The sequence below is a fragment of the Oncorhynchus keta genome, unplaced genomic scaffold (genome assembly GCF_023373465.1).
Source record: "Oncorhynchus keta strain PuntledgeMale-10-30-2019 unplaced genomic scaffold, Oket_V2 Un_scaffold_8424_pilon_pilon, whole genome shotgun sequence".
NCBI lineage: Eukaryota > Metazoa > Chordata > Actinopteri > Salmoniformes > Salmonidae > Oncorhynchus > Oncorhynchus keta.
In genome coordinates, this window is record NW_026291005.1 from 430,001 (window position 1) to 457,517 (window position 27,517).

The following is a 27,517-nucleotide window of genomic DNA, read 5'->3' on the forward strand; positions in this document are numbered from 1 at the left end:
GGTTACTGTTACTCCCTGCTGACAGACAGGACAGAGACGTTAGGTTACTGTTACTCCCTGCTGACAGACAGAACAGAGACGTTAGGTTACTGTTACTCCCTGCTGACAGACAGGACAGAGACGTTAGGTAACTGTTACTCCCTGCTGACAGACAGGACAGAGACGTTAGGTAACTGTTACTCCCTGCTGACAGACAGGACAGAGACGTTAGGTTACTGTTACTCCCTGCTGACAGACAGGACAGAGACGTTAGGTAACTGTTACTCCCTGCTGACAGACAGAACAGAGACGTTAGGTAACTGTTACTCCCTGCTGACAGACAGAACAGAGACGTTAGGTAACTGTTACTCCCTGCTGACAGACAGGACAGAGACGTTAGGTTACTGTTACTCCCTGCTGACAGACAGAACAGAGACGTTAGGTAACTGTTACTCCCTGCTGACAGACAGACAGGACAGAGACGTTAGGTAACTGTTACTCCCTGCTGACAGACAGAACAGAGACGTTAGGTTACTGTTACTCCCTGCTGACAGACAGGACAGAGACGTTAGGTTACTGTTACTCCCTGCTGACAGACAGGACAGAGACGTTAGGTAACTGTTACTCCCTGCTGACAGACAGGACAGAGACGTTAGGTAACTGTTACTCCCTGCTGACAGACAGGACAGAGACGTTAGGTAACTGTTACTCCCTGCTGACAGACAGGACAGAGACGTTAGGTTACTGTTACTCCCTGCTGACAGACAGGACAGAGACGTTAGGTAACTGTTACTCCCTGCTGACAGACAGAACAGAGACGTTAGGTAACTGTTACTCCCTGCTGACAGACAGAACAGAGACGTTAGGTAACTGTTACTCCCTGCTGACAGACAGGACAGAGACGTTAGGTTACTGTTACTCCCTGCTGACAGACAGAACAGAGACGTTAGGTAACTGTTACTCCCTGCTGACAGACAGACAGGACAGAGACGTTAGGTAACTGTTACTCCCTGCTGACAGACAGAACAGAGACGTTAGGTTACTGTTACTCCCTGCTGACAGACAGAACAGAGACGTTAGGTAACTGTTACTCCCTGCTGACAGACAGACAGGACAGAGACGTTAGGTAACTGTTACTCCCTGCTGACAGACAGAACAGAGACGTTAGGTTACTGTTACTCCCTGCTGACAGACAGGACAGAGACGTTAGGTTACTGTTACTCCCTGCTGACAGACAGGACAGAGACGTTAGGTAACTGTTACTCCCTGCTGACAGACAGGACAGAGACGTTAGGTAACTGTTACTCCCTGCTGACAGACAGGACAGAGACGTTAGGTAACTGTTACTCCCTGCTGACAGACAGGACAGAGACGTTAGGTTACTGTTACTCCCTGCTGACAGACAGGACAGAGACGTTAGGTAACTGTTACTCCCTGCTGACAGACAGAACAGAGCGTTAGGTAACTGTTACTCCCTGCTGACAGACAGAACAGAGACGTTAGGTAACTGTTACTCCCTGCTGACAGACAGGACAGAGACGTTAGGTTACTGTTACTCCCTGCTGACAGACAGAACAGAGACGTTAGGTAACTGTTACTCCCTGCTGACAGACAGACAGGACAGAGACGTTAGGTAACTGTTACTCCCTGCTGACAGACAGAACAGAGACGTTAGGTTACTGTTACTCCCTGCTGACAGACAGGACAGAGACGTTAGGTTACTGTTACTCCCTGCTGACAGACAGGACAGAGACGTTAGGTTACTGTTACTCCCTGCTTACAGACAGGACAGAGACGTTAGGTTACTGTTACTCCCTGCTGACAGACAGGACAGAGACGTTAGGTTACTGTTACTCCCTGCTGACAGACAGGACAGAGACGTTAGGTTACTGTTACTCCCTGCTGACAGACAGGACAGAGACGTTAGGTAACTGTTACTCCCTGCTGACAGACAGGACAGAGACGTTAGGTAACTGTTACTCCCTGCTGACAGACAGGACAGAGACGTTAGGTTACTGTTACTCCCTGCTGACAGACAGAACAGAGACGTTAGGTAACTGTTACTCCCTGCTGACAGACAGGACAGAGACGTTAGGTAACTGTTACTCCCTGCTGACAGACAGGACAGAGACGTTAGGTTACTGTTACTCCCTGCTGACAGACAGAACAGAGACGTTAGGTTACTGTTACTCCCTGCTGACAGACAGACAGGACAGAGACGTTAGGTAACTGTTACTCCCTGCTGACAGACAGGACAGAGACGTTAGGTAACTGTTACTCCCTGCTGACAGACAGGACAGAGACGTTAGGTTACTGTTACTCCCTGCTGACAGACAGAACAGAGACGTTAGGAACAGAGGCGTTAGGTAACTGTTACTCCCTGCTGACAGACAGGACAGAGACGTTAGGTAACTGTTACTCCCTGCTGACAGACAGGACAGAGACGTTAGGTTACTGTTACTCCCTGCTGACAGACAGAACAGAGACGTTAGGTTACTGTTACTCCCTGCTGACAGACAGACAGGACAGAGACGTTAGGTAACTGTTACTCCCTGCTGACAGACAGGACAGAGACGTTAGGTAACTGTTACTCCCTGCTGACAGACAGGACAGAGACGTTAGGTAACTGTTACTCCCTGCTGACAGACATGACAGGACAGAGACGTTAGGTAACTGTTACTCCCTGCTGACAGACAGAACAGAGACGTTAGGTTACTGTTACTCCCTGCTGACAGACAGAACAGAGACTGATGGACTAATACTATAGAGACTTATGGACGAATAGTATAGAGACTGATGGACTAATAGATTAGAGACTGATGGACTAATAGTATAGAGACTGATGGACTAATAGTATAGATACTGATGGACTAATAGTATTGAGACTGATGGACTAATAGTATAGAGACTGATAGACTAATAGTATAGAGACTGATGGACTAATAGTATAGAGACTGATGGACTAATAGTATAGATACTGATGGACTAATACTATAGAGACTGATGGACTAATAGTATAGAGACTGATGGACTAATAGTATAGAGACTGATGGACTAATAGTATAGATACTGATGGACTAATAGTATAGAGACTGATGGACTAATAGTATAGAGACTGATAGACTAATAGTATAGAGCCTGATGGACTAATAGTATAGAGACTGATGGACTAATAGTATAGATACTGATGGACTAATAGTATAGAGACTGATGGACTAATAGTATAGATACAGATGGACTAATAGTATAGAGCCTGATGGACTAATAGTATAGAGACTGATGGACTAATAGTATAGATACTGATGGACTAATAGTATAGAGACTGATGGACTAATAGTATAGATACAGATGGACTAATAGTATAGAGACTGATGGACTAATAGTATAGAGACTGATAGACTAATAGTATAGAGCCTGATGGACTAATAGTATAGAGACTGATGGACTAATAGTATAGATACTGATGGACTAATAGTATAGAGACTGATGGACTGATATTATAGAGACTGATTGACTAATAGATTAGAGACTGATTGACTAATAGTATAGAGACTGATGGACTAATAGTATAGAGACTGATGGACTAATAGTATAGATACTGATGGACTAATAGTATAGAGACTGATGGACTGATATTATAGAGACTGATTGACTAATAGATTAGAGACTGATTGACTAATAGTATAGAGACTGATGGACTAATAGTATATAGAGACAGATGGATTATCTGGCTAAACAGACATGTTAGACTGACATCACTGTCATCTCTCTACGTCTCCTCTCTCCTGCCCTCCCAGAACCCTGACACATTGTCATTCAGGCTGGTGCCCCTCAACCAACATCCCAAATGTCACCCTATTGCCTCTATAGTGCACAAAACCATGGGCCCTGGTCAATAGTAGTGCACTACATAGGGAATAGGGTGCTGGTCTAAAGTAGTGCACTATATAGGGAATAAGGCTCTGGTCTAAAGTGGCGCAACACACAGGGAATAGGGTGCTGGTCTAAAGTAGTGCACTATATAGGGAATAAGGCTCTGGTCTAAAGTGGCGCAACACATAGGGAATAGGGTGCTGGTCTAAAGTAGTGCACTATATAGGGAATAAGGCTCTGGTCTAAAGTGGCGCAACACACAGGGAATAGGGTGCTGGTCTAAAGTAGTGCACTATATAGGGAATAAGGCTCTGGTCTAAAGTGGCGCAACACACAGGGAATAGGGTGCTGGTCTAAAGTAGTGCACTACATAGGGAATAGGGTCCCATTTTGGACGCAGATTTAGTCTCAAGCCGTGTCATCTCCCTAAACGCCATCATCTCTGCTCAGTGTTTAATCAGCCATCTATAGACACCTCCAGCCTATATGAGTCTCACTCACTGACATTTCACCTTTTGCTTTTATGAAAATGTCCATTGGTCAGAGTCAGAGTCTGTGTTCAGTGGCTCTAGATATCTCATCTCTCCACTGAAGCTTTGAGAAATACCAGCCACAGAAATGGACCCGGTTTGTTTCAGGGTGTGTTGTTGTGTCATTTAATATGGATCACACCAGATAACAGGATGTGTTGTTGTGTGTTAGGGTTGGGAGGAGGAGGGGATGGAGGCGGGGTTAGGGTTGGGAGAAGGAGGGGATGGAGGCGGGGTTAGGGTTGGGAGGAGGAGAGGGTTGGGAGGAGGAGGGGATGGAGGCGGGGTTAGGGTTGGGAGGAGGAGGGGATGGAGGCGGGGTTAGGGTTGGGAGGAGGAGGGGATGGAGGCGGGGTTAGGGTTGGGAGGAGGAGGGGATGGAGGCGGGGTTAGGGTTGGGAGGAGGAGGGGATGGAGGCGGGGTTAGGGTTGGGAGGAGGAGGGGATGGAGGCGGGGTTAGGGTTGGGAGGAGGAGGGGATGGAGGCGGGGTTAGGGTTGGGAGGAGGAGAGGGTAGGGAGGAGGATGGGATGGAGGCGGGGTTAGGGTTGGGAGGAGGAGAGGGTTGGGAGGAGGAGGGGATGGAGGCGGGGTTAGGGTTGGGAGGAGGAGAGGGTTGGGAGGAGGAGGGGATGGAGGCGGGGTTAGGGTTGGGAGGAGGAGAGGGTAGGGGAGGAGGAGGGGATGGAGGCGGGGTTAGGGTTGGGAGGAGGAGAGGGTAGGGAGGAGGATGGGATGGAGGCGGGGCAGAAAAGGATTAGGATGGAGGAGGGGTTAGGGTTGGGAGGAGGAGAGGGTAGGGAGGAGGGGATGGAGGCGGGGTTAGGTTGGGAGGATACAGAGGGTTGGGAGGAGGATGGGATGGAGGCGGGGTTAGGATTAGGATGGAGGAGGGGTTAGGGTTGGGAGGAGGAGTGGGTAGGGAGGGGGATGGAGGAGGGGTTAGGGTTAGGATGGAGGGGTTAGGATGGAGGAAGGGTTAGGGTTAGGATGGAGGAGGGGTTAGGGTTAGGATGGAGGAGGGGTTAGGGTTAGGATGGAGGGGTTAGCATGGAGGAAGGATTAGGGTTAGGATGGAGGAAGGGTTTGGGTTAGGATGGAGGAGGGGTTAGGATGGAGGAAGGATTCGGGTTAGGATGGAGGAGGGGTTAGGATGGAGGAAGGGTTAGGGTTAGGATGGAGGAGGGGTTAGGATGGAGGAAGGGTTAGGGTTAGGATGGAGGAGGGGTTAGGATGGAGGAAGGGTTAGGGTTAGGATGGAGGAGGGGTTAGGATGGAGGAGGGGTTAGGGTTAGGATGGAGGAAGGGTTAGGATGGAGGAAGGGTTAGGGTTAGGATGGAGGTGTTAGGATGGGGGAAGGGTTAGGGTTAGGATGGAGGAGGGGTTAGGATGGAGGAGGGGTTAGGATGGAGGAAGTGTTAGGATGGAGGAGGGGTTAGGGTTAAGATGGAGGAGGGGTTTGGATGGAGGAGGGGTTAGGATGGAGGAGGGGTTAGGATGGAGGAGGGGTTAAGGTTAGGATGGAGGAGGGGTTAGGATGGAGGCGGGGTTAGGATGGAAGAGGGGTTAGGGTTAGGATGGAGGAGGGGTTAAGGTTAGGATGGAGGAGGGGTTAGGATGGTGGCGGGGTTAGGATGGAAGAGGGGTTAGGGTTAGGATGGAGGAGGGGTTAGGGTTAGGATGGAGGCGGGGTTAGGATGGAGGAGGGGTTAGGATGGAGGAGGGGTTAGGGTTAGGATGGAGGAGGGGTTAGGATGGAGGCGGGGTTAGGGTTAGGATGGAGGCGGGGTTAGGATGGAGGAGGGGTTAGGGTTGGGGAGTGGATGCTACACTCACTGGAGGTGGTAATACCAACCAGACCAGGGCAGAAAATATTTGTATTTTGTAGTTTATTTGAAAATACCAAATTTTCAAATACACTAGGTAGTCTAATACAGTTTATAAAGAGTTTCAACTGAAGGCAACTAACTATTTGATATTCAAATACACGTCGCAGAAAACCACATTTTATTTGAAAGTATTTTAACATATGGAAGTTATTTGAAAAAAAACGAACATTATCTGATGACTGACAAATATTTGATTAAGAACCAAAAACGACAACAGTTAGTTGAATAAATATATAATCATAAACACGTGGTTTGGCCTATAGCCTAGAATGAAATACATGGGGGACATGGAATCATCTCAACATTAGAGGAGACCACTTTTGCGGCTTCAAAATGACTAACAAATATATTTTCTTACTGACTGAGACGTAAGGTAATACAGTAACACTTGACATTACGTTTCTATACATGTGGAGTGACTTTGTGATGATTGCACAATGATGTCATTGTTACATAGGACATTGGAAATTTCTTTATAATGACATAATAATGGAGTTATGACATAACTGGAATAAGGAACAGTCACTATTCCTCTTACCAAATCTCTCAGCTCATTGCTACGCAATTAAAATGCTATTACCAAAGTATGATGTGAAAACATGCTAATAAAATGTACTTCCCTTTTTATTACACAGGCCCCAGAACAGTTTAATGTTAAGTGTTACTGAGAACGCTAACAGTAACAAAATATGGCTATTAAGTGTCATGTTGGTTTCCTTTAAAGATGGTATAGTGTCTGTTTGAAACAAGAACACCTACTCTCAGACTGTTATCAAAACATCACGCAGGGGTAAGCCTACATGAAACTATTCCTTTAAAGATGGTATAGTGTCTGTTTGAAACAAGACCACCTACTCTCAGATGGACAAATAGGTTCAAAGTAGTTTTTGCTTAAACATCCAACTTGCTGTTTGCAATATTTGCAAATGGCTTTGAATTTCTCTGCAGTATTTGTCAGGTCTCATTAAATTAATTACAGATTTCTACCTTTTTAGTGGCATGTTGAAAGATTCATACAGAAGTTGAGCGTCACACCATATTTATATTTATCTGTACAAAAAATAATTGGTTAATTGGTTTGACTTGATTATGTACACCTGGGGACATTGATATTTAGGAGATTTAGGAGATAGACAGCCAATTCAACATGCAGTTCTAGATTTAGCCCTGTCATTAGTAGTAGACAGCCAATCCATGTAGATACAGCCCTGTCATTAGTAGTAGACAGCCAATCCATGTAGATACAGCCCTGTCATTAGTAGTAGACAGCCAATCCATGTAGATACAGCCCTGTCATTAGTAGTAGACAGCCAATCCATGTAGATACAGCCCTGTCATTAGTAGTAGACAGCCAATCCATGTAGATACAGCCCTGTCATTAGTAGTAGACAGCCAATCCATGTAGATACAGCCCTGTCATTAGTAGTAGACAGCCAATCCATGTAGATACAGCCCTGTCATTAGTAGTAGACAGCCAATCCATGTAGATACAGCCCTGTCATTAGTAGTAGACAGCCAATCCATGTAGATACAGCCCTGTCATTAGTAGTAGACAGCCAATCCATGTAGATACAGCCCTGTCATTAGTAGTAGACAGCCAATCCATGTAGATACAGCCCTGTCATTAGTAGTAGACAGCCAATCCATGTAGATACAGCCCTGTCATTAGTAGTAGACAGCCAATCCATGTAGATACAGCCCTGTCATTAGTAGTAGACAGCCAATCCATGTAGATACAGCCCTGTCATTAGTAGTAGACAGCCAATCCATGTAGATACAGCCCTGTCATTAGTAGTAGACAGCCAATCCATGTAGATACAGCCCTGTCATTAGTAGTAGACAGCCAATCCAACATGTAGATACAGCCCTGTCATTAGTAGTAGACAGCCAATCCATGTAGATACAGCCCTGTCATTAGTAGTAGACAGCCAATCCATGTAGATACAGCCCTGTCATTAGTAGTAGACAGCCAATCCATGTAGATACAGCCCTGTCATTAGTAGTAGACAGCCAATCCATGTAGATACAGCCCTGTCATTAGTAGTAGACAGCCAATCCATGTAGATACAGCCCTGTCATTAGTAGTAGACAGCCAATCCATGTAGATACAGCCCTGTCATTAGTAGTAGACAGCCAATCCATGTAGATACAGCCCTGTCATTAGTAGTAGACAGCCAATCCATGTAGATACAGCCCTGTCATTAGTAGAAGACAGCCAATCCATGTAGATACAGCCCTGTCATTAGTAGTAGACAGCCAATCCATGTAGATACAGCCCTGTCATTAGTAGTAGACAGCCAATCCATGTAGATACAGCCCTGTCATTAGTAGAAGACAGCCAATCCATGTAGATACAGCCCTGTCATTAGTAGAAGACAGCCAATCCATGTAGATACAGCCCTGTCATTAGTAGAAGACAGCCAATCCATGTAGATACAGCCCTGTCATTAGTAGAAGACAGCCAATCCATGTAGATACAGCCCTGTCATTAGTAGAAGACAGCCAATCCATGTAGATACAGCCCTGTCATTAGTAGAAGACAGCCAATCCATGTAGATACAGCCCTGTCATTAGTAGTAGACAGCCAATCCAACATGTAGATACAGCCCTGTCATTAGTAGTAGACAGCCAATCCATGTAGATACAGCCCTGTCATTAGTAGTAGACAGCCAATCCATGTAGATACAGCCCTGTCATTAGTAGTAGACAGCCAATCCAACATGTAGATACAGCCCTGTCATTAGTAGTAGACAGCCAATCCATGTAGATACAGCCCTGTCATTAGTAGTAGACAGCCAATCCATGTAGATACAGCCCTGTCATTAGTAGAAGACAGCCAATCCATGTAGATACAGCCCTGTCATTAGTAGTAGACAGCCAATCCATGTAGATACAGCCCTGTCATTAGTAGTAGACAGCCAATCCATGTAGATACAGCCCTGTCATTAGTAGTAGACAGCCAATCCATGTAGATACAGCCCTGTCATTAGTAGTAGACAGCCAATCCATGTAGATACAGCCCTGTCATTAGTAGTAGACAGCCAATCCATGTAGATACAGCCCTGTCATTAGTAGTAGACAGCCAATCCATGGAGATACAGCCCTGTCATTAGTAGTAGACAGCCAATCCATGTAGATACAGCCCTGTCATTAGTAGTAGACAGCCAATCCATATAGATACAGCCCTGTCATTAGTAGTAGACAGCCAATCCATGTAGATACAGCCCTGTCATTAGTAGTAGACAGCCAATCCCATGTAGATACAGCCCTGTCATTAGTAGTAGACAGCCAATCCATGTAGATACAGCCCTGTCATTAGTAGTAGACAGCCAATCCATGTAGATACAGCCCTGTCATTAGTAGTAGACAGCCAATCCATGTAGATACAGCCCTGTCATTAGTAGTAGACAGCCAATCCATGTAGATACAGCCCTGTCATTAGTAGTAGACAGCCAATCCATGTAGATACAGCCCTGTCATTAGTAGTAGACAGCCAATCCATGTAGATACAGCCCTGTCATTAGTAGTAGACAGCCAATCCATGTAGATACAGCCCTGTCATTAGTAGTAGACAGCCAATCCATGTAGATACAGCCCTGTCATTAGTAGTAGACAGCCAATCCATGTAGATACAGCCCTGTCATTAGTAGTAGACAGCCAATCCATGTAGATACAGCCCTGTCATTAGTAGTAGACAGCCAATCCATGTAGATACAGCCCTGTCATTAGTAGTAGACAGCCAATCCATGTAGATACAGCCCTGTCATTAGTAGTAGACAGCCAATCCATGTAGATACAGCCCTGTCATTAGTAGTAGACAGCCAATCCATGTAGATACAGCCCTGTCATTAGTAGTAGACAGCCAATCCATGTAGATACAGCCCTGTCATTAGTAGTAGACAGCCAATCCATGTAGATACAGCCCTGTCATTAGTAGTAGACAGCCAATCCATGTAGATACAGCCCTGTCATTAGTAGTAGACAGCCAATCCATGTAGATACAGCCCTGTCATTAGTAGTAGACAGCCAATCCATGTAGATACAGCCCTGTCATTAGTAGTAGACAGCCAATCCATGTAGATACAGCCCTGTCATTAGTAGAAGACAGCCAATCCATGTAGATACAGCCCTGTCATTAGTAGTAGACAGCCAATCCATGTAGATACAGCCCTGTCATTAGTAGTAGACAGCCAATCCATGTAGATACAGCCCTGTCATTAGTAGTAGACAGCCAATCCATGTAGATACAGCCCTGTCATTAGTAGTAGACAGCCAATCCATGTAGATACAGCCCTGTCATTAGTAGTAGACAGCCAATCCATGTAGATACAGCCCTGTCATTAGTAGTAGACAGCCAATCCATGTAGATACAGCCCTGTCATTAGTAGTAGACAGCCAATCCATGTAGATACAGCCCTGTCATTAGTAGTAGACAGCCAATCCATGTAGATAGATACAGCCCTGTCATTAGTAGTAGACAGCCAATCCATGTAGATACAGCCCTGTCATTAGTAGTGTAGACAGCCAATCCCATGTAGATACAGCCCTGTCATTAGTAGTAGACAGCCAATCCATGTAGATACAGCCCTGTCATTAGTAGTAGACAGCCAATCCATGTAGATACAGCCCTGTCATTAGTAGTAGACAGCCAATCCATGTAGATACAGCCCTGTCATTAGTAGTAGACAGCCAATCCATGTAGATACAGCCCTGTCATTAGTAGTAGACAGCCAATCCATGTAGATACAGCCCTGTCATTAGTAGTAGACAGCCAATCCATGTAGATACAGCCCTGTCATTAGTAGTAGACAGCCAATCCATGTAGATACAGCCCTGTCATTAGTAGTAGACAGCCAATCCATGTAGATACAGCCCTGTCATTAGTAGTAGACAGCCAATCCATGTAGATACAGCCCTGTCATTAGTAGTAGACAGCCAATCCATGTAGATACAGCCCTGTCATTAGTAGTAGACAGCCAATCCATGTAGATACAGCCCTGTCATTAGTAGTAGACAGCCAATCCATGTAGATACAGCCCTGTCATTAGTAGTAGACAGCCAATCCATGTAGATACAGCCCTGTCATTAGTAGTAGACAGCCAATCCAACATGTAGATACAGCCCTGTCATTAGTAGTAGACAGCCAATCCATGTAGATACAGCCCTGTCATTAGTAGTAGACAGCCAATCCATGTAGATACAGCCCTGTCATTAGTAGTAGACAGCCAATCCATGTAGATACAGCCCTGTCATTAGTAGTAGACAGCCAATCCATGTAGATACAGCCCTGTCATTAGTAGTAGACAGCCAATCCATGTAGATACAGCCCTGTCATTAGTAGTAGACAGCCAATCCATGTAGATACAGCCCTGTCATTAGTAGTAGACAGCCAATCCATGTAGATACAGCCCTGTCATTAGTAGTAGACAGCCAATCCATGTAGATACAGCCCTGTCATTAGTAGTAGACAGCCAATCCATGTAGATACAGCCCTGTCATTAGTAGTAGACAGCCAATCCATGTAGATACAGCCCTGTCATTAGTAGTAGACAGCCAATCCATGTAGATACAGCCCTGTCATTAGTAGTAGACAGCCAATCCATGTAGATACAGCCCTGTCATTAGTAGTAGACAGCCAATCCATGTAGATACAGCCCTGTCATTAGTATAGACAGCAATCCATGTAGATCAGCCCTGTTAGTAGTAGACAGCCAATCCATGTAGATACAGCCCTGTCATTAGTAGTAGACAGCCAATCCATGTAGATACAGCCCTGTCATTAGTAGTAGACAGCCAATCCATGTAGATACAGCCCTGTCATTAGTAGTAGACAGCCAATCCATGTAGATACAGCCCTGTCATTAGTAGTAGACAGCCAATCCATGTAGATACAGCCCTGTCATTAGTAGTAGACAGCCAATCCATGTAGATACAGCCCTGTCATTAGTAGTAGACAGCCAATCCATGTAGATACAGCCCTGTCATTAGTAGTAGACAGCCAATCCATGTAGATACAGCCCTGTCATTAGTAGTAGACAGCCAATCCATGTAGATACAGCCCTGTCATTAGTAGTAGACAGCCAATCCATGTAGATACAGCCCTGTCATTAGTAGTAGACAGCCAATCCATGTAGATACAGCCCTGTCATTAGTAGTAGACAGCCAATCCATGTAGATACAGCCCTGTCATTAGTAGTAGACAGCCAATCCATGTAGATACAGCCCTGTCATTAGTAGTAGACAGCCAATCCATGTAGATACAGCCCTGTCATTAGTAGTAGACAGCCAATCCATGTAGATACAGCCCTGTCATTAGTAGTAGACAGCCAATCCATGTAGATACAGCCCTGTCATTAGTAGTAGACAGCCAATCCATGTAGATACAGCCCTGTCATTAGTAGTAGACAGCCAATCCATGTAGATACAGCCCTGTCATTAGTAGTAGACAGCCAATCCATGTAGATACAGCCCTGTCATTAGTAGTAGACAGCCAATCCATGTAGATACAGCCCTGTCATTAGTAGTAGACAGCCAATCCATGTAGATACAGCCCTGTCATTAGTAGTAGACAGCCAATCCATGTAGATACAGCCCTGTCATTAGTAGTAGACAGCCAATCCATGTAGATACAGCCCTGTCATTAGTAGTAGACAGCCAATCCATGTAGATACAGCCCTGTCATTAGTAGTAGACAGCCAATCCATGTAGATACAGCCCTGTCATTAGTAGTAGACAGCCAATCCATGTAGATACAGCCCTGTCATTAGTAGTAGACAGCCAATCCATGTAGATACAGCCCTGTCATTAGTAGTAGACAGCCAATCCATGTAGATACAGCCCTGTCATTAGTAGTAGACAGCCAATCCATGTAGATACAGCCCTGTCATTAGTAGTAGACAGCCAAGAAGACAGCCCATGTAGATACAGCCCTGTCATTAGTAGTAGACAGCCAATCCATGTAGATACAGCCCTGTCATTAGTAGTAGACAGCCAATCCATGTAGATACAGCCCTGTCATTAGTAGTAGACAGCCAATCCATGTAGATACAGCCCTGTCATTAGTAGTAGACAGCCAATCCATGTAGATACAGCCCTGTCATTAGTAGTAGACAGCCAATCCATGTAGATACAGCCCTGTCATTAGTAGTAGACAGCCAATCCATGTAGATACAGCCCTGTCATTAGTAGTAGACAGCCAATCCATGTAGATACAGCCCTGTCATTAGTAGTAGACAGCCAATCCATGTAGATACAGCCCTGTCATTAGTAGTAGACAGCCAATCCATGTAGATACAGCCCTGTCATTAGTAGTAGACAGCCAATCCATGTAGATACAGCCCTGTCATTAGTAGTAGACAGCCAATCCATGTAGATACAGCCCTGTCATTAGTAGTAGACAGCCAATCCAATGTAGATACAGCCCTGTCATTAGTAGTAGACAGCCAATCCATGTAGATACAGCCCTGTCATTAGTAGTAGACAGCCAATCCATGTAGATACAGCCCTGTCATTAGTAGTAGACAGCCAATCCATGTAGATACAGCCCTGTCATTAGTAGTAGACAGCCAATCCATGTAGATACAGCCCTGTCATTAGTAGTAGACAGCCAATCCATGTAGATACAGCCCTGTCATTAGTAGTAGACAGCCAATCCATGTAGATACAGCCCTGTCATTAGTAGTAGACAGCCAATCCATGTAGATACAGCCCTGTCATTAGTAGTAGACAGCCAATCCATGTAGATACAGCCCTGTCATTAGTAGTAGACAGCCAATCCATGTAGATACAGCCCTGTCATTAGTAGTAGACAGCCAATCCATGTAGATACAGCCCTGTCATTAGTAGTAGACAGCCAATCCATGTAGATACAGCCCTGTCATTAGTAGTAGACAGCCAATCCATGTAGATACAGCCCTGTCATTAGTAGTAGACAGCCAATCCATGTAGATACAGCCCTGTCATTAGTAGTAGACAGCCAATCCATGTAGATACAGCCCTGTCATTAGTAGTAGACAGCCAATCCATGTAGATACAGCCCTGTCATTAGTAGTAGACAGCCAATCCAACATGTAGATACAGCCCTGTCATTAGTAGTAGACAGCCAATCCATGTAGATACAGCCCTGTCATTAGTAGTAGACAGCCAATCCATGTAGATACAGCCCTGTCATTAGTAGTAGACAGCCAATCCCATGTAGATACAGCCCTGTCATTAGTAGTAGACAGCCAATCCATGTAGATACAGCCCTGTCATTAGTAGTAGACAGCCAATCCATGTAGATACAGCCCTGTCATTAGTAGTAGACAGCCAATCCATGTAGATACAGCCCTGTCATTAGTAGTAGACAGCCAATCCATGTAGATACAGCCCTGTCATTAGTAGTAGACAGCCAATCCATGTAGATACAGCCCTGTCATTAGTAGTAGACAGCCAATCCATGTAGATACAGCCCTGTCATTAGTAGTAGACAGCCAATCCATGTAGATACAGCCCTGTCATTAGTAGTAGACAGCCAATCCATGTAGATACAGCCCTGTCATTAGTAGTAGACAGCCAATCCATGTAGATACAGCCCTGTCATTAGTAGTAGACAGCCAATCCATGTAGATACAGCCCTGTCATTAGTAGTAGACAGCCAATCCATGTAGATACAGCCCTGTCATTAGTAGTAGACAGCCAATCCATGTAGATACAGCCCTGTCATTAGTAGTAGACAGCCAATCCATGTAGATACAGCCCTGTCATTAGTAGTAGACAGCCAATCCATGTAGATACAGCCCTGTCATTAGTAGTAGACAGCCAATCCATGTAGATACAGCCCTGTCATTAGTAGTAGACAGCCAATCCATGTAGATACAGCCCTGTCATTAGTAGTAGACAGCCAATCCATGTAGATACAGCCCTGTCATTAGTAGTAGACAGCCAATCCATGTAGATACAGCCCTGTCATTAGTAGTAGACAGCCAATCCATGTAGATACAGCCCTGTCATTAGTAGTAGACAGCCAATCCATGTAGATACAGCCCTGTCATTAGTAGTAGACAGCCAATCCATGTAGATACAGCCCTGTCATTAGTAGTAGACAGCCAATCCATGTAGATACAGCCCTGTCATTAGTAGTAGACAGCCAATCCATGTAGATACAGCCCTGTCATTAGTAGTAGACAGCCAATCCATGTAGATACAGCCCTGTCATTAGTAGTAGACAGCCAATCCATGTAGATACAGCCCTGTCATTAGTAGTAGACAGCCAATCCATGTAGATACAGCCCTGTCATTAGTAGTAGACAGCCAATCCATGTAGATACAGCCCTGTCATTAGTAGAAGACAGCCAATCCATGTAGATACAGCCCTGTCATTAGTAGTAGACAGCCAATCCATGTAGATACAGCCCTGTCATTAGTAGTAGACAGCCAATCCATGTAGATACAGCCCTGTCATTAGTAGTAGACAGCCAATCCATGTAGATACAGCCCTGTCATTAGTAGTAGACAGCCAATCCATGTAGATACAGCCCTGTCATTAGTAGTAGACAGCCAATCCATGTAGATACAGCCCTGTCATTAGTAGTAGACAGCCAATCCATGTAGATACAGCCCTGTCATTAGTAGTAGACAGCCAATCCATGTAGATACAGCCCTGTCATTAGTAGTAGACAGCCAATCCATGTAGATACAGCCCTGTCATTAGTAGTAGACAGCCAATCCATGTAGATACAGCCCTGTCATTAGTAGTAGACAGCCAATCCATGTAGATACAGCCCTGTCATTAGTAGTAGACAGCCAATCCATGTAGATACAGCCCTGTCATTAGTAGTAGACAGCCAATCCATGTAGATACAGCCCTGTCATTAGTAGTAGACAGCCAATCCATGTAGATACAGCCCTGTCATTAGTAGTAGACAGCCAATCCATGTAGATACAGCCCTGTCATTAGTAGTAGACAGCCAATCCATGTAGATACAGCCCTGTCATTAGTAGTAGACAGCCAATCCATGTAGATACAGCCCTGTCATTAGTAGTAGACAGCCAATCCATGTAGATACAGCCCTGTCATTAGTAGTAGACAGCCAATCCATGTAGATACAGCCCTGTCATTAGTAGTAGACAGCCAATCCATGTAGATACAGCCCTGTCATTAGTAGTAGACAGCCAATCCATGTAGATACAGCCTGTCATTAGTGTCATTACAGTAGTAGACAGCCAATCCATGTAGATACAGCCCTGTCATTAGTAGTAGACAGCCAATCCATGTAGATACAGCCCTGTCATTAGTAGTAGACAGCCAATCCATGTAGATACAGCCCTGTCATTAGTAGTAGACAGCCAATCCAATACAGCCCTGTCATGTAGATACAGCCCTGTCATTAGTAGTAGACAGCCAATCCATGTAGATACAGCCCTGTCATTAGTAGTAGACAGCCAATCCATGTAGATACAGCCCTGTCATTAGTAGTAGACAGCCAATCCATGTAGATACAGCCCTGTCATTAGTAGTAGACAGCCAATCCATGGAGATACAGCCCTGTCATTAGTAGTAGACAGCCAATCCATGTAGATACAGCCCTGTCATTAGTAGTAGACAGCCAATCCATGTAGATACAGCCCTGTCATTAGTAGTAGACAGCCAATCCATGTAGATACAGCCCTGTCATTAGTAGTAGACAGCCAATCCATGTAGATACAGCCCTGTCATTAGTAGTAGACAGCCAATCCATGTAGATACAGCCCTGTCATTAGTAGTAGACAGCCAATCCAATGGTTTCTGAAATGTAGTTACTTACTGAGATCTCTATTCAAAAAGTTTTAAAAAGTAGTCATTTCTTTGGTGGGAATCTGTATTCAAATAGTTGTAGTCACTTCCCCTGGGAATGTGTTTATTTTATTTCCACAAAGCATAGTTAAAACTATAGTTATCCCAGGTGTGATAAATGGACAATGAAGTGATGGTAAACTATGTGATAAACAGTCACCATGGAAACAGCGGTAAGGTTCAAGCTACATGCAACAGCATCTCTTGTGCTTTTCACTTCATATGTGAAGCCTATTTCACATGATATGCCTCACACAGGAGGCTGGTGGCACCTGACTTGGAGAGGACGGGCTCGTGGTAATGGCTGGAGTGGAATTGGTGGAATGGGGTCAGATACAAAACACATGTGTTTGATACCATTCCATTCGCTCCATTCCAGGTATTAGTATGAGCCCTCCTCCCCTCAGCAGCTCCCACTGATGCCTAAATATTTACATACAACCACTAGCCACTTATAAATAATTACATATTTGTTTATTTTGAATATTTAATCAACCCACCTCATGTTCTCTCTTTGTGGCTCAATATCCAGTTGGTAACAAGATTATAACTTGGGCCTATAAGTTGGGCAGTTGAAGGCATCTAAGGCTTATGTTAACATTGATTGTGTTCGATGGAAGTGATAAACCTTTCGAACGTTATTGGCAAGTGACGTGAAAGCTACTGTGCCGAAGAGATTTAGGGTTGTTGAACGAAAGTGACGAGTGTGTTGATACAACGGTAATATTATCAAAATTACGCTTCTAACAACCATCAGAATTATTATTATTTATTTTTTTAAAGGTGACGCACGCCAAACGTTTGACCATTACAACATTTGATGCACAGTCACATTCACTGTGGTTGTCTGAACTGTGCTGTAGAGTTCACAGCTGGCGATGCCTCATCGTGATTGGTTAATCCCCATCATTTGCAACAATGTCAATGAGCGTCATCACCATCTTTCCTTTGCGGTACCTCCAACTGTCGTAATTACCAGCTGATATGAACTTTTAGTTGGTTGATTTTACTCCTGGCTCAGAGATTGTATTGGAAGTGTCTTAACATCATCCTAAAACCTACTCTGAGCAGTGTCTTATCATCCTAAAACCTACTCTGAGCAGTGTCTTATCATCATCCTAAAACCTACTCTGATCAGTGTCTTATCATCATCCTAAAACCTACTCTGATCAGTGTCTTATCATCCTAAAACCTACTCTGAGCAGTGTCTTAACATCCTAAAACCTACTCTGAGCAGTGTCTTATCATCCTAAAACCTACTCTGATCAGTGTCTTATCATCCTAAAACCTACTCTGAGCAGTGTCTTAACATCATCCTAAAACCTACTCTGATCAGTGTCTTATCATCCTAAAACCTACTCTGAGCAGTGTCTTATCATCCTAAAACCTACTCTGATCAGTGTCTTAAGATCATCCTAAAACCTACTCTGATCAGTGTCTTATCATCCTAAAACCTACTCTGATCAGTGTCTTAACATCCTAAAACCTACTCTGATCAGTGTCTTATCATCCTAAAACCTACTCTGATCAGTGTCTTAACATCATCCTAAAACCTACTCTGAGCAGTGTCTTATCATCATCCTAAAACCTACTCTGAGCAGTGTCTTATCATCATCCTAAAACCTACTCTGATCAGTGTCTTATCATCCTAAAACCTACTCTGATCAGTGTCTTATCATCCTAAAACCTACTCTGAGCAGTGTCTTATCATTGTCCTAAAACCTACTCTGAGCAGTGTCTTATCATCCTAAAACCTACTCTGAGCAGTGTCTTATCATCCTAAAACCTACTCTGATCAGTGTCTTATCATCCTAAAACCTACTCTGAGCAGTGTCTTATCATCCTAAACCCTACTCTGAGCAGTGTCTTAACATCCTAAACCCTACTCTGAGCAGTGTCTTATCATCATCCTAAAACCTACTCTGAGCAGTGTCTTATCATCCTAAAACCTACTCTGATCAGTGTCTTATCATCCTAAAACCTACTCTGAGCAGTGTCTTATCATCCTAAAACCTACTCTGATCAGTGTCTTATCATCATCCTAAAACCTACTCTGAGCAGTGTCTTATCATCATCCTAAAACCTACTCTGAGCAGTGTCTTATCATCATCCTAAAACCTACTCTGAGCAGTGTCTTATCATCCTAAAACCTACTCTGAGCAGTGTCTTATCATCCTAAAACCTACTCTGATCAGTGTCTTATCATCCTAAACCCTACTCTGAGCAGTGTCTTATCATCCTAAAACCTACTCTGATCAGTGTCTTATCATCATCCTAAAACCTACTCTGAGCAGTGTCTTATCATCCTAAAACCTACTCTGATCAGTGTCTTATCATCCTAAAACCTACTCTGATCAGTGTCTTATCATCCTAAAACCTACTCTGATCAGTGTCTTATCATCCTAAAACCTACTCTGATCAGTGTCTTATCATCATCCTAAAACCTACTCTGATCAGTGTCTTATCATCCTAAAACCTACTCTGAGCAGTGTCTTATCATCATCCTAAAACCTACTCTGAGCAGTGTCTTATCATCCTAAAACCTACTCTGATCAGTGTCTTATCATCCTAAACCCTACTCTGATCAGTGTCTTATCATCATCCTAAAACCTACTCTGATCAGTGTCTTATCATCCTAAAACCTACTCTGAGCAGTGTCTTATCATCCTAAAACCTACTCTGAGCAGTGTCTTATCATCCTAAAACCTACTCTGAGCAGTGTCTTATCATCATCCTAAAACCTACTCTGATCAGTGTCTTATCATCATCCTAAAACCTACTCTGAGCAGTGTCTTATCATCATCCTAAAACCTACTCTGAGCAGTGTCTTATCATCCTAAAACCTACTCTGATCAGTGTCTTATCATCCTAAAACCTACTCTGAGCAGTGTCTTATCATCCTAAACCCTACTCTGATCAGTGTCTTATCATTGTCCTAAAACCTACTCTGAGCAGTGTCTTATCATCATCCTAAAACCTACTCTGAGCAGTGTCTTATCATCCTAAAACCTACTCTGATCAGTGTCTTATCATCCTAAAACCTACTCTGAGCAGTGTCTTATCATCCTAAAACCTACTCTGAGCAGTGTCTTATCATCCTAAAACCTACTCTGAGCAGTGTCTTATCATCCTAAACCCTACTCTGAGCAGTGTCTTATCATCATCCTAAAACCTACTCTGAGCAGTGTCTTATCATCCTAAAACCTACTCTGATCAGTGTCTTATCATCCTAAAACCTACTCTGATCAGTGTCTTATCATCCTAAAACCTACTCTGATCAGTGTCTTATCATCCTAAAACCTACTCTGATCAGTGTCTTATCATTGTCCTAAAACCTACTCTGATCAGTGTCTTATCATCCTAAAACCTACTCTGAGCAGTGTCTTATCATCCTAAAACCTACTCTGAGCAGTGTCTTATCATCCTAAAACCTACTCTGAGCAGTGTCTTATCATCATCCTAAAACCTACTCTGATCAGTGTCTTATCATCATCCTAAAACCTACTCTGAGCAGTGTCTTATCATCCTAAAACCTACTCTGATCAGTGTCTTATCATCCTAAAACCTACTCTGAGCAGTGTCTTATCATCCTAAAACCTACTCTGAGCAGTGTCTTATCATCCTAAAACCTACTCTGATCAGTGTCTTATCATCCTAAAACCTACTCTGAGCAGTGTCTTATCATCATCCTAAAACCTACTCTGAGCAGTGTCTTATCATCATCCTAAACCCTACTCTGATCAGTGTCTTATCATCCTAAAACCTACTCTGATCAGTGTCTTATCATCATCCTAAAACCTACTCTGAGCAGTGTCTTATCATCATCCTAAAACCTACTCTGAGCAGTGTCTTATCATCATCCTAAAACCTACTCTGAGCAGTGTCTTATTATCATCCTAAAACCTACTCTGAGCAGTGTCTTATCATCCTAAAACCTACTCTGATCAGTGTCTTATCATCATCCTAAAACCTACTCTGAGCAGTGTCTTATCATCATCCTAAAACCTACTCTGAGCAGTGTCTTATCATCATCCTAAAACCTACTCTGAGCAGTGTCTTATCATCCTAAAACCTACTCTGATCAGTGTCTTATCATCCTAAAACCTACTCTGAGCAGTGTCTTATCATCATCCTAAACCTACTCTGAGCAGTGTCTTATCATCCTAAAACCTACTCTGATCAGTGTCTTAAGATCCTAAACCCTACTCTGAGCAGTGTCTTATCATCCTAAAACCTACTCTGAGCAGTGTCTTATCATTGTCCTAATACCTACTCTGAGCAGTGTCTTATCATTATCCTAAAATATATATAATAAAATATCATAGTGTATTATTATTAAAATTATTATTATCAGTATCTGAGCAGTGTCTTATATCATCCTAAAAACCTACTATCATCCTAAAACCTACTCTGATCAGTGTCTTATCATCCTAAAACCTACTCTGAGCAGTGTCTTATCATCATCCTAAAACCTACTCTGAGCAGTGTCTTATCATCCTAAAACCTACTCTGAGCAGTGTCTTAACATCATCCTAAAACCTACTCTGATCAGTGTCTTATCATCTTAAACCCTACTCTGAGCAGTGTCTTATCATTGTCCTAATACCTACTCTGAGCAGTGTCTTATCATCCTAAAACCTACTCTGATCAGTGTCTTATCATCCTAAAACCTACTCTGAGCAGTGTCTTATCATCCTAAAACCTACTCTGAGCAGTGTCTTATCATTGTCCTAATACCTACTCTGAGCAGTGTCTTATCATCATCCTAATATATATAATAATATCATATTATTATTATTATTATTATTATTATTATATTATCATCCTAAAACCTACTCTGATCAGTGTCTTATCATCCTAAAACCTACTCTGAGCAGTGTCTTATCATCATCCTAAAACCTACTCTGAGCAGTGTCTTATCATCCTAAAACCTACTCTGAGCAGTGTCTTATCATCCTAAAACCTACTCTGATCAGTGTCTTATCATCCTAAAACCTACTCTGAGCAGTGTCTTATCATCATCCTAAAACCTACTCTGAGCAGTGTCTTATCATCATCCTAAAACCTACTCTGATCAGTGTCTTATCATCCTAAAACCTACTCTGATCAGTGTCTTATCATCATCCTAAAACCTACTCTGAGCAGTGTCTTATCATCATCCTAAAACCTACTCTGAGCAGTGTCTTATCATCATCCTAAAACCTACTCTGAGCAGTGTCTTATCATCCTAAAACCTACTCTGAGCAGTGTCTTATCATCTAAAACCTAATATATATAATAATATCATAAAATTATTATTATTCTTATTATCATCCTAAAACCTACTCTGATCAGTGTCTTATCATCCTAAAACCTACTCTGAGCAGTGTCTTATCATCATCCTAAAACCTACTCTGAGCAGTGTCTTATCATCATCCTAAAACCTACTCTGATCAGTGTCTTATCATCATCCTAAAACCTACTCTGAGCAGTGTCTTATCATCATCCTAAAACCTACTCTGAGCAGTGTCTTATCATCATCCTAAAACCTACTCTGAGCAGTGTCTTATCATCTTAAACCCTACTCTGAGCAGTGTCTTAACATCCTAAAACCTACTCTGAGCAGTGTCTTATCATCATCCTAAAACCTACTCTGAGCTGGGAGTATTGATTTTAACAGGATTCCTAGGATACTGGCCCTGAACTGATCGAAGCCTCAGTATACTGATCAAGGCCTCGGTACACTGAGAGGGCAGTATACTGAGAGGGCAGTATACTGAGAGGGCAGTGTACTGAGAGGGCAGTGTACTGAGGGGGCAGTATACTGAGGGGGCAGTATACTGAGAGGGCAGTATACTGAGAGGGCAGTGTACTGAGGGGGCAGTGTACTGAGGGGGCAGTATACTGAGGGGGCAGTATACTGAGAGGGCAGTATACTGAGAGGGCAGTGTACTGAGGGGGCAGTGTACTGAGAGGGCAGTGTACTGAGAGGGCAGTGTACTGAGGGGGCAGTATACTGAGGGGGCAGTATACTGAGAGGGCAGTATACTGAGAGGGCAGTATACTGAGGGGGCAGTATACTGAGAGGGCAGTATAAAACTGAGGGGGCAGTATACTGAGAGGGCAGTATACTGAGCAGTGGCAGTATACTGAGAGGGCAGTATACTGAGAGGGCAGTATACTGAGAGGGCAGTGTACTGAGAGGGCAGTGTACTGAGAGGGCAGTGTACTGAGGAGCAGTATACTGATCAGTGGGCAGTATACTGAGAGGGCAGTATACTGCGAGCAGTGCAGTATACTGAGCAGTGGGCAGTATACTGAGCAGGGCAGTATACTGAGAGGGCAGAATACTGAGAGGGCAGTATACTGAGAGGGCAGAATACCTAAAACTACTGAGAGGGCAGTATACTGAGAGTGGCAGTATACTGAGGGGGCAGTATACTGAGCAGTGGGCAGTATACTGAGGGCAGTATACTGAGAGGGCAGAATACTGAGAGGGCAGTATACTGAGGGGCAGTGTACTGAGGGGGCAGTGTACTGAGGGGGCAGTATACTGAGGGGGCAGTATACTGAGAGGGCAGTATACTGAGGGGGCAGTATACTCTGAGCAGAGGGCAGTATACTGAGAGGGCAGTGTACTGAGGGGGCAGTGTACTGAGGGGCAGTGTACTGAGGGGGCAGTATACTGAGAGGGCAGTATACTGAGGGGGCAGTGTACTGAGGGGGCAGTATACTGGGGGCAGTATACTGAGGGGCAGTGTACTGAGGGGGCAGTATACTGAGGGGGCAGTATACTGAGGGGCAGTATACTGAGGGGGCAGTATACTGAGGGGCAGTGTACTGAGGGCAGTATACTGAGGGGGCAGTATACTGAGGGGCAGTGTACTGAGGGGGCAGTATACTGAGGGGCAGTATACTGAGGGGCAGTATACTGAGGGCAGTATACTGACTGGGGGCAGTATACTGAGGGGGCAGTATACTGAGAGGGCAGTATACTGAGAGGGCAGTATACTGAGAGGGCAGTATACTGAGAGGGCAGTATACTGAGGGGGCAGTATACTGAGAGGGCAGTATACTGAGGGGGCAGTATACTGAGGGGGCAGTATACTGAGGGGGCAGTATACTGAGGGGGCAGTATACTGAGAGGGCAGAATACTGAGAGGGCAGTATACTGAGAGGGCAGTATACTGAGGGGGCAGTATACTGAGGGGGCAGTATACTGAGAGGGCAGTATACTGAGGGGGCAGTATACTGAGGGGCAGTATACTGAGGGGCAGTATACTGAGGGGGCAGTGTACTGAGGGGGCAGTATACTGAGGGGGCAGTATACTGAGGGGGCAGTGTACTGAGGGGGCAGTGTACTGACGGGGCAGTGTACTGAGGGGGCAGTATACTGAGGGGGCAGTATACTGAGGGGGCAGTATACTGAGGGGGCAGTATACTGAGGGGGCAGTATACTGAGGGGGCAGTGTACTGAGGGGGCAGTGTACTGAGGGGGCAGTATACTGAGGGGCAGTATACTGAGGGGGCAGTGTACTGAGGGGGCAGTATACTGAGGGGGCAGTATACTGAGGGGGCAGTGTACTGAGGGGGCAGTGTACTGAGGGGCAGTGTACTGAGGGGGCAGTATACTGAGGGGGCAGTATACTCAATGGCATATATGCAAATTCAACTGACATAACATACCATAACAACTACAAACCCGATATCAGAATATTCTCATCCAGTCAGTTATCTACAGCAGAATAAGTTCCTCTATTTGACAGCAGTGGGAAGAGTTAGGCAAGTCTGCCTCCCAACCACCATCCTACCCCCTATATTGTGTACTATGTTTGACCAGAGCCCTAGTCTGAGTGTGGGTCCTGGTCAAAAGTAGTAGACTAGATACAGATGCTGGATCTTAATTTGACCAGTATTGTCACAGCAAAATAACCCAGCAGCAACAGCATGTGAACATTTGGTCCATAATGTTGTTTTTTAGACTACTAGCTAGACAAAAAGTAGGTTCCATGAGAAGTGCAATACTGTTTATACGGTATACCCGTATGTTACTGATGGTTTTCTGTGAATGTATGTAAATCACGAAGCTCATCTTCATTTTCTGCAGTGCAGGAAAATTATCAGCAACAAGAGTAATCAAATTAAGATCTGACACCTGTAGACAATAGGGTTCCGTTTGGAACACCACCTCAGTGTTAAAAGAACAAAATGGCAGCCGACAGAATACGAACGGCTGCACCTGGCAATATAAAGACACTTCCACAGAAACCTTCTTGTATTTCTCTATTACAGAGAGACCTCGGAGTCTGACAAAGCAACAAAGCTAGTTTACTTCACTTTAAAAATATTTAGTTTATTATACACTTGATCAAACATGTAAAAGTCAACAACCAGATATGGTTGAAATAAGAAGAGAGTTATATACTAAGACTCGGGACACAAAAGTGTGTATAAAGGTGTTTTGTTTATATGTAAACGTACAGAAGCTAAAGGTCACTGCACCGCGTGGTCTTTAGGTCGGGAGTTTACCCTCCTACCTCTCCAGGTGAACAAACGAGTTCCACAACTAATTCTAGTATTTTACATTTTGCATAATTGCTTCTCGGGGAAAGCAGGTAGCCTAGTGGTTAGAGTGCTGGGCCGGTAACTGAAAGGTCGCTAGTTTGAATACCCGAGCCAACAACGTGAAAAATCTGTCGATGTGCCATTGAGCAAGGCACTTCACCCTAATTGCTCCAGTAAGACGCTCTGGATAAGAGCGTCTGATAAATGACTACAAACGTAAATGTCCTCAAAACCAGTACAATACAATACAATACAATACAATACAAAACCCAACACAGAATGGTCTGTCTGTGCAACAGGTGATCAGCAACACCAAGCAGCAGTGAGTAGCCATGTCGTTCCTATTAAAACCAACAGCGAGTGGTACGGTACTATACCTGAAAATCATTGGTCAGTCTAGTCCTCAGCATACAGCATAATAGATATTCAAAGAGGAAGGATAGAAGAAGAGAGAGAAGAAAAGAGTGAAATAAAAAGACAGGCTTTCAGGACCAAGAGAAGAGTGAGAGAGACAAAGCACGAGATAAGCAAGTGTAACAGTGTGTTGGAGAGAGAGAGGTAGAGAGAGAGAGGTAGAGAGAGAGAGAGAGAGAGAGAGAGAGAGAGAGAGAGAGAGAGAGAGAGAGAGAGAGAGAGAGAGAGACCACAGAATGGGAGGAGGGATAAAAGAGGGGGAGGGAGGGTGTGTTCATGCTGACAGTGGATGATGAAGTGTTACAGACAGATTGGGGGAGAGGACAGAGAGAATATGGTCTGTTTTCCATACATACATAAACAAATGAACCTACGACAAACCAGATGCATTCGGCGGAAATAAAAAACAATGCTGTTCTGATGGTAGGAAAAATAAATAGCAACCACATCACAGAGAGGGGTGAGGGAGGGGGAGGGAGGGAGGGAGAAGGGAGGGGGAGGGGGAGGGAGGGAGGAAGGGAGAGAGGGAGGGAGGGGGAGTGGAGAGGGAGGGAGGAAGGGAGGGGAGAGGGGGAGAGGGAGGGGAGAGAGGGGAGGGGGGAGGGGAGAGGGAGGGGGAGGGGAGAGGAAGGGAGGAAGGGAGGGAGAGAGGGAGGGAGGGGGAGGGAGGGAGGAGAGAGGGAGGGGGAGGGGAGGGAGGGAGGAAGGGAGGCAGGAGAGAGGGAGGGAGGGGAGGGAGGGGAGTGAGAGAGGGAGGGGGAGGGAGAGGGAGGAGGAAAGGGGAGAAGGAGAGGAGGGGGAGGGGAGGGAGGGGAGGGAGGAGAGGGAGGGGGAGGGGAGAGGGGAGGGAGGAAGGGAGGGGGAGGGGGAGGGAGGGGAGGGAGGGGGAGGAGAGAGGGAGGGGGAGGGGAGAGGGGGAGGAAGGGAGGGAGAGAGGGAGGGAGGGGAGAGGGAGGGAGGAGGGAGGGGGGGGGGGAGGGGAGGGGAGGGAGGGGGAGGGGAGAGGGAGGGAGGGAGGGGAGAGGGGGGGAGGGAGGGGAGGGAGGAGGGGAGGGGGAGGGAGGGAGGAGGGAGGGGGGGGAGGGAGGGGGGGAGGGAGGGAGGGAAGGGAGGAGGGGAGAGGGAGGGAGGGGAGGGAGGGAGGGGAGAGAGAGGGGAGGGAGGGAGGAAGGGAGGGGAGAGAGAGGGAGGGAGGGAGAGGGAGGAGGAGGGGGAGGGGAGAGGGAGGGAGGAGGGGAGAGAGGGGGGGAGGGGGAGAGGGAGGAGGGAGGGGAGGGGAGAGGGAGGGGGAGGGAGGGAGAGAGGGAGGGAGGGAGGGGGGGAGGAGGAGGGAGGGGGAGGGAGAGGGAGGGAGGAAGGGGAGAGGGAGGGGAGGGAGGGAGGGGAGGGAGAGGGAGGGGGAGGGGAGAGGGAGGGAGGAAGGGAGGGGAGAGAGGGAGGGAGGGGGAGGGGAGGGAGGGAGGGAGGGAGGGAG

General features: G+C 45.2%; 1 protein-coding gene across 4 annotated transcripts in view; it reads right to left on the reverse strand.

Moving 5' to 3' along the window:
• The window catches only part of LOC118380907 (polypyrimidine tract-binding protein 3-like), a 151,092-nt gene that overhangs the window by 89,777 nt on the left and 33,798 nt on the right, over positions 1–27,517 (reverse strand). The window contains exon 1 of one of the 4 annotated variants that reach the window (XM_052517519.1): positions 26,007–26,177. The exons of the other annotated variants lie outside the window; for them this stretch is intronic. Coding sequence (XP_052373479.1) covers positions 26,007–26,039 — 33 coding nt within the window. The 5' untranslated portion in view covers positions 26,040–26,177. Of the gene's footprint in view, positions 1–26,006; positions 26,178–27,517 lie in introns of those variants that run through there. 4 annotated transcript variants of the gene reach the window in all.